This window comes from Octopus bimaculoides, chromosome 4 (assembly GCF_001194135.2).
Source record: "Octopus bimaculoides isolate UCB-OBI-ISO-001 chromosome 4, ASM119413v2, whole genome shotgun sequence".
Taxonomy (NCBI): domain Eukaryota; kingdom Metazoa; phylum Mollusca; class Cephalopoda; order Octopoda; family Octopodidae; genus Octopus; species Octopus bimaculoides.
In genome coordinates, this window is record NC_068984.1 from 144,426,964 (window position 1) to 144,434,515 (window position 7,552).

At 38.2% G+C, this 7,552-nt stretch overlaps 1 protein-coding gene across 1 annotated transcript in view; it reads right to left on the bottom strand.

Annotated features, from left to right (window-relative positions):
* Positions 1-7,552, bottom strand: part of LOC106881913 (oxysterol-binding protein-related protein 2) — a 132,462-nt gene that overhangs the window by 10,194 nt on the left and 114,716 nt on the right. Inside the window, exons 7-9 of the mRNA XM_052967696.1 lie at positions 5,844-5,976; positions 2,611-2,772; positions 657-780 (exon numbers count right to left, since the gene is read on the bottom strand). Of these exons, the coding sequence (XP_052823656.1) occupies positions 657-780; positions 2,611-2,772; positions 5,844-5,976 (419 nt within the window). The remainder of the gene's footprint in view (positions 1-656; positions 781-2,610; positions 2,773-5,843; positions 5,977-7,552) is intronic.

A 7,552-nucleotide genomic window follows, 5' to 3' on the forward strand; every position in this document is an offset into this window, starting at 1 on the left:
CACACAGGGAACTGGAAAGCAAAACAAGGCTAAACACAGAAGAACGAACCAATTCTTGACAAAGAACAAGGCTGAAACCTCATCAAATATACCCCTCTCTCTCTCTCTCTCTGTATATATTTATGTATGTATATATATATATATATATATATATATATATATCTTTTATTTGTTTCAGTCATTAGACTATGGCCATGCTGGGGCAGTGCCTTGAAGAGCTTTGAGTCAAATGAATCAACCCCAGTATTCTTGTTTTTAAAGCTTGACACTTATTCTATTGGTCTCTTCTGCCAAACCACTAAGTTACAGGGAGATAAACACACCAACAGCGGTTGTTAAGCAGTGGTAAGGGAAACACACAGACACACACAAAAAGGGCAACGGTATATGAAGGTCCACCTGAAACAAACGAAGGGGACCTCATGTATTTAAGTTACAGGGTTTTTTTGTCAAAAGATAAACAAAATGTAAACTGAATGTGAGAAGTAGGTACCTTTTTGACATAATCTGGGTACCTCTACCTAAGTAATTGATGTACCTTGCTGATAAATCCTATAATGACATAAAGTGTATACCCCACCTCCATCCTCAGGTGGGGGTTTGCGTATAAGCAATTGAAGAAACATGCAGACTGGAAAGAAGCAGAACTAACTTACCGATGTCTCCTTGTTCCAACAGACGAATGTCAGGCCGAAGGCGGGAGTCTGTTGGTGGTAACCTGTCTTTGAGGTTATCCGTCAATTCGTTCAGCATCATGGCATACAGGGTGAAGCTGAAGAACTGAAACACAAACGGAAGACACAACATGAAGTCACCACACCGTACTGACCATCGAAATGGCAAAGCAGGACACCGCCACTTTCTCTCTCTCTCTTGGAGACAGTGATTCCATCTAAGAAGAGCAAACATTGAACAGAAGCATATAATTCTTATCCTTGACTACCAAACCGTTCTTCAATCACTCACAACAAACTTGGTTTCCAATTTTGGCACAAGGCCAGCAATTTCGGGAGAAGCAGTCAATTACATTGGTCCCAGGGAACAACTGGTACTGATTTTATTGACCCCTGTTGGAATTTGAACTCAGAATGTAAAGATGGACGAAATGCTGCTAAGCATTTTTTCTGGCATAGTAATGATTCTGCTGGCTCCCTGCTTCCACTCACAACAAATATTAAATGACTGCCATATCAGGCACTGCCAGCCACATACACACACATTCCTCACACAATGGATATGAATAAACATTTTATTTAATCCAACTAACATAATAATAACATGTAGCTAAGGTCAAACATAGACATGTAGCAGATATGACACACAGACTATTTTTGATCTCAATGATAAAAGCCTCAAATTCTAAATTGTTTCCATTAAAAATTTCCCCTCATAATCTCCTGTATGACCCCAGTACTTTCTCTTTAACCCTTTTGATACCAACCCAGCTGAAACCACCCCTGGCTCTGAGTACAAACGTCTTGTTTTCATAAGTTCTCAATTAAAATCTTCCACCAAATTTTAGTCACAATTTATGTTCCTAACACTAGCTTAACCCTTCCATTACTGTATTTCTGTTGAGATGCTCTGTGTTTCTTTAAATTACTTTAAATATAACAAAGAGTTTAGTAAAATAACTTAGATATCATTAAGCTAGTGTTACGAACATAAATTGTGACTAAGGTTTGGTGGAAGATTTTAATTCAAAACTTATGAAAACAAGACATTTGTACTACAGAGACAGTTTCAGCCAGGTTGGTAACAAAAGGGTTAATGATAACTAAGTTATTTTACTAAATTCTTTGTTAGATTTAAAATTAATTGAAAGAAACAAAGAGCATCTCAACAGGAATATGGTAACAGAAGGGTTAAAACATCAGCATAATAATGGTTTCAAATTGTGGTACAAAAACAAGAATTTTAAGGGAGGGGACATAAGTTGATTACATCAAACCCAGGAGTCAAAAGAATGAAAGGCAAAATTGACCTCAGTGGCATTTGAAGCCAGAACATAAGGGGTCAATGAAAAATTATTTACATTATTTACATTTTATGGATATTTGTCCTCATCTTGTTTGTTGTCAACACAACATTTCAGCTGATATACCCTCCAGCCTTCATCAGGTGTCTTGGGGAAATTTTGAACCTGGGTTCTCATTCCTCAGATATTTTTTGTTATTATTATTATTATTATCATTACTATACAGGTCACTGCCTGTAATCGAACTCGGAATCTTGGGATTAGTAGCCCGCGCTCTTAACCACTACACCATATGCCTGTGGGCTTTCCCCAAGACACCTGATGAAAGCTAGAGGGTATATCAGTTAAAATGTAGTGTTAACAACAAACAAGATGAGGACAAATATCCATCATTCCTCATTTCTTAAATATAAAACTATTAACCAATGAAAAATGTTAGTTATTTTAGTAAACCCTCCCAAAATGTTTGGCTTATTGAAACACAGAGTGTATTTCATAAGAAACCTAGTTACGTAAGGATTAAAAGAAATTCTTAATAAGAGTCCTTAAATGAGATAAACTTTTAAAATAAAAAGAAAAAATTAACTGGAGAGAATCAGGATGTTGAAAAAATAATTCCTTGCTTTTCATACCTGATTTGTGGTCTCTGGTCTAGGAAACGCTTTCCAGAGAAGAACTTGTCCTGGTATACCAGGATCAGCATTTGGAAGAACACCAGGAATGTCATCTGTGTCACTAATAGCAGCAGCTGCAGCGCCACCACTGACACCAGCCTCCTCACTGCTTATGCCGTTCTGAGAGAAGAGAAAAAAAGCCATAGAAAGTAGATGCTTAGACAGATAGCTGTGATCACACACACACACACACACAGAGGACATGCAGCAGATGTTGTAACACACAGAGCTGATACTGTGACACACAGGTATGTATCAGCAGTTGTAACAAAGACATGTAACATCTGTTGTGACATTGACATCTTAGTAACTGTTGTGACACTGACATGACACGTGATGTAACAGCTACTGTGATACAGACATGTAACATCTGTTGTGACACAGACAAACATGCAGCATTTGTTGTGACAAAAGTGTCCCGACTGCAACAGGTACAGTTTATTCACAACTAAACTTCAAACAGATTTAATTTTAATAAAGTAACATTTCCTCATCCTCCTCCTCCTTCTCATCATCACTGTTATCATTATCGTCAACACCAACACTGTAATCATCATCATCATCATCATCATCAATGTAACATTTAACCTCCCAGGATTGAAGGGAGGAGGCATTGTGTCACCACAGTCTTTTTTTTAGTAGATGCATATATGAACAAGTATGAATTAATGTGTGTGTATATATATATATATAGGTGCGTGTATGTACACACAATCCCCCACCCCACCCCAAACTAAAATTTCTCATTTCCAAATATCAGTGACAGAAGAGGCTTCAGGAAGTGACACAGCTATGCAGCCAATGAATTATGGGAAAAGAAGTGGGGGGGGGGTCATAAATTAACATATTGTTTGCTACTAAACACACAACTACAAAATGGGAGTGAAGCCTGTTGTCAGACAAGCAGACTGTGGATAGCAGCAAGCAGGCAGGTGAAGTAAAAAGGTGATTGAGGAACTACCAATATGGTCAACGAAGGCCACAAACATAAAATTAGATTGAATAAAACAAAACATATACTATCTTTTGTGTGAATTTGGGGTTAGATAGTTCTGCAAATTTTGGTAACTGTAATGAGTTATTAAAGGGTTTCACAATACACACTTATGAATAGTGAAGCTGTTTGTTAACAAAAGCAAGGCCAAAAAAATCAATGAAAAATAATGACTTATTTTTAATAATTTATTTCATTCCCCCTTCCCTTTGTTCTTATTATTGTGTGAGGCTGAGCAGGATTTGGTAGGGTTGAGCAGGATTTGACAGTGTTGAGCAGGATTTGGCAGGGTTGAGCAGGATTTGGCAGGGTTGAGCAGGATTTGGCAGTGTTGAGCAGGATTTGGCAGGGTTGAGCAAAGATTTTGCGGGGTTGAGCATAAGTGTGTAATTGAGAAGAAGTGTGAAAGGTTGAGCAGGAGAGTGTGAGATTGAGCAGGTGTGAGTGAAGCTGAGGTGTGTGTGAGATTGAGGTGGGAGGGGGCGAGGCTGAGAAGGAATGTGAGAGATTGAGCATGAGTGTGTGAAGTCGAGTGTGAATGTATGAGATTAAGTGTGAGTGAGGCAGAGAAACAAAATTTAATTATTTTTATCTATTTTAAAGCTTATTTTTTTTTCATTAAACATTGCACTTAAAAGAAGCAGCATTTTAATAAGATGATGTCCTAAGAAGATGCAAGGTGACGGATCCTTCTGACAATGTGGTGAGAACAATAAAGGAGTTTGACAGAAGTGATGTTGTTGAACCCACACTGCACCGGAACCAAGTAGATTCAGTTCCATGTTTGTCTACTGGAGACACAGGAACCAAATTAACTCACTTTTATCCACAATTCTCCACATTTCATGACATCATCATCATCGTCATTATTCAACGTCCGTTTTCCATGCTGGCATGGTTTGAACGGTTTGACAAGAGCGGGCAGGCTGGGGGTGGTGGTGGAGGGAGGGGGGCTGCACCATGTTCTAGACATCTGCTTTTGCATGGGTTCTATGGCTGGGTGCCTTTCTTAACACCAACTACTGGGTGCTTTTTATATGATGCCAGCACAGGTGCTCTTCATGTAGCACCAGCAAAGGTGTCCTTCATGTAGCACCAGAAAGGGTGCTTTTTACATGGCACCAGCTCATAGTACACACAGTTTTTACAAGCCATTAGCAAGCGGTTGTAAGGACTGAATCCCCAGCAAAAATTTAGTCAATGCAATGAAGGTTGACCCCAGGTCAGCACTGATTCAGCAAGGACTGTGATTGAAGACAAACGAAAATCATTTCATCTTTTTAATCAGAGACTACATCAGCTAATGTGTCCTGCCTTTCTTTAAGACAGTAAGGTGTGGTCTGAGGGATATTTGGCTGCTATTTCTAATATGTCAGGTGTCCACAGAGAATTTTCTCATTGGTTCAAATAAGTTTGTTCATCAGATGTTGATAACTGGTTATGGATATGAGATCTGTTGATGCTGTTTAGCCAGAGGTCAACCCTCATCAAGTAGACCAGACACTTCAAACATGACCATCTATTTCACCACCACCACCCCCATCATCTTTATCTTTTCTCAAGACAGTGGGAAATGATTTGAGGTAAATTTAGCTGTTATTTTAAGTCAATCAAATGACCATGTGGAAAATTTTTCATTGGCTCATAAAAGCTTTGTAATTTGGACAGATGTATGTTGGATGAAAGATGATAAGAGTGCAGAAAAGGGGTCAGTATGAAGAGGGTTAGTAGAGTTTTTAAACGAATAAAGAAGAGGTTGGGTCTTTCAAATAAGAGAACAGAATAAGATGAAGGGAAAAGATTCGTTTGTCAGCACAGAGAGAAGGATGATGATAATGATGATGATGATGATGATGAGAAATAGGAGTTTGGTGATAGCAATAATGCTGATGGTGATATTGATGATAAAGATAATCAAGTAAAAGAGAGGTGAGGTGTTAGAAGAGGGAACACCCCCACCCCACCAAAAAAAAAAGTGAGAAAGTGACTTTGATTTCTCCTCACTGACTGGAAAGACATCAATGAGTTGAATGCTAAAGAGAGGTGAATGTCCAGTCAGGGTTAACCAGCCGACCGTAACAATCAGCTGGGAAACAGAAACAACACAAAGAGGTTCACTGAAGGTTGTGTGCATTCTAGATGGGAAGTAGAAGAGAATGGTGAAAATACTACAACACTTCCAATGCAAAACCCTTACCCTAGACAAAACTGTAGGGTTGTCAGCTGAGGAGTCAAATTTTTGAGTTTTCAAAAATTGTTCGTAAGTGCTTACATCAACGGCATACAAAGCTTGCACCCAGCTACCAAGGAGGGCTTTCACTTTGGTTTTACTGCAAAAGAAAACAAAAGACATTGTTATAGAAACTGGAAAAACATTCTTTTATTCTTTTAATGGTTTCAGTCAGAGGCTGGGGCCATGCTGGAGCACTGCCCTTCATGTCAATCATTTAATGACCAAATTTCTTTTGCAATTTGTTGCTTTGCTTCAATTAATTTTCGTAAATAACAAAGAATTTAGTAAAATAATTTTGTCATTATTAATCCCCTGACCACCATATTTCTCTTGAAATAAACTGCCTCTGTTTAAAATTAATTTTTTGTAAATAATGAAGAATTTGTCATTATTAAGCTGGTGTTTGGAATTTATGTTAACATGAAATTCTGATGGAAAGTTTTTAATTCAGATCGTTTTAAAACAGGATGTTTGTTTCCTAGAACAAGGACCTGTTGTGCAGGTTGATAGCAGAAGGATTAAGCTTTAAGGATTAAGGATTAATCCACTCACAAGGCTTTGGTCGGCCCGAGGTTATAGTAGAAGACGCTTGCCCAAGGTGCCACGCAGTGGGACCGAACCTGGAACCATATGGTTGGGAAGCAAGCTTCTTACCACACAGCCACTCTTGTATCTATTTTGCTTGAGTAAGAAAAAAAAATCTTCTTTTCCCTCGGACAAAGAGTTTGATTGACAATATCAAGATTATCTTCTCCCTTCAGCATTTGAACTTTTATCTAAATAACTTTTGGTAACCCAGATCATGACTAGTCTATGACTAATCTCTTTTCTGACACAGACAGAATTAGTGCTAAAGTCATTCCAAACAGGAACAACACACTAAAGCAACATAAACTTCAATGGGGAGTAACTAAATGTTGTGAGTGAAAAAAATTTTACGGTCAAAATTAAAGCCATAATGAAAGTTTAAAAAAAATCATTAGAGCTAAGAGCTCGTCCAAGGCAAGGGAGGCAACTCTAAAATTTAAATTGATTAAAATTTGAAAGAGGAAGAGGTTATTCAATAGGGAGTTAGTCTGAAGCATGGTCAAGTACAAAGACACTTCTTGACATATTTCGGCCTTATGAAACCTCTTCAGTGAAACAGTTTTACTCATGCAAAGAATGATTGAGACAATGAAAATGTTTTTTTTAATAAAAACATTTTTAAAAATTCACTGGTTAGGCAGATCTCATGATTGTGGCCAAACACTCTGCCAGATTCCTCTTTGCCTAATTCTTCATGTTATCACATCATCTTTGTCTTTGTCACTCACCATCCTATTTACTGCCAGACCAGCACTTGACGACATAAACAGAGTGATTCTGGGTCCTGATAACAAGGCTACATTAGTAAAGTTTTTGCCATCTGACCTTCATCACTAGATGTTGGTCTGTGTCCAAGCCGCCGCCATCTGAATCATTCAATCTATGAGATGTCCAAATCATCTGCAGCATGTTATCTTAGACACCCTCAGTTGTTGCTTGATGCCAGCCACCCTCAGTATACATGCTTCTTACCCATATAAAGCTATTTATATTTATATATATATATATAGAGAGAGAGAGAGAGAGAGAGAGAGAGAGAGAGAGAGAGAGAGAGAGAGAGAGAGAGAGAGAGAGAGAGAGAGAGA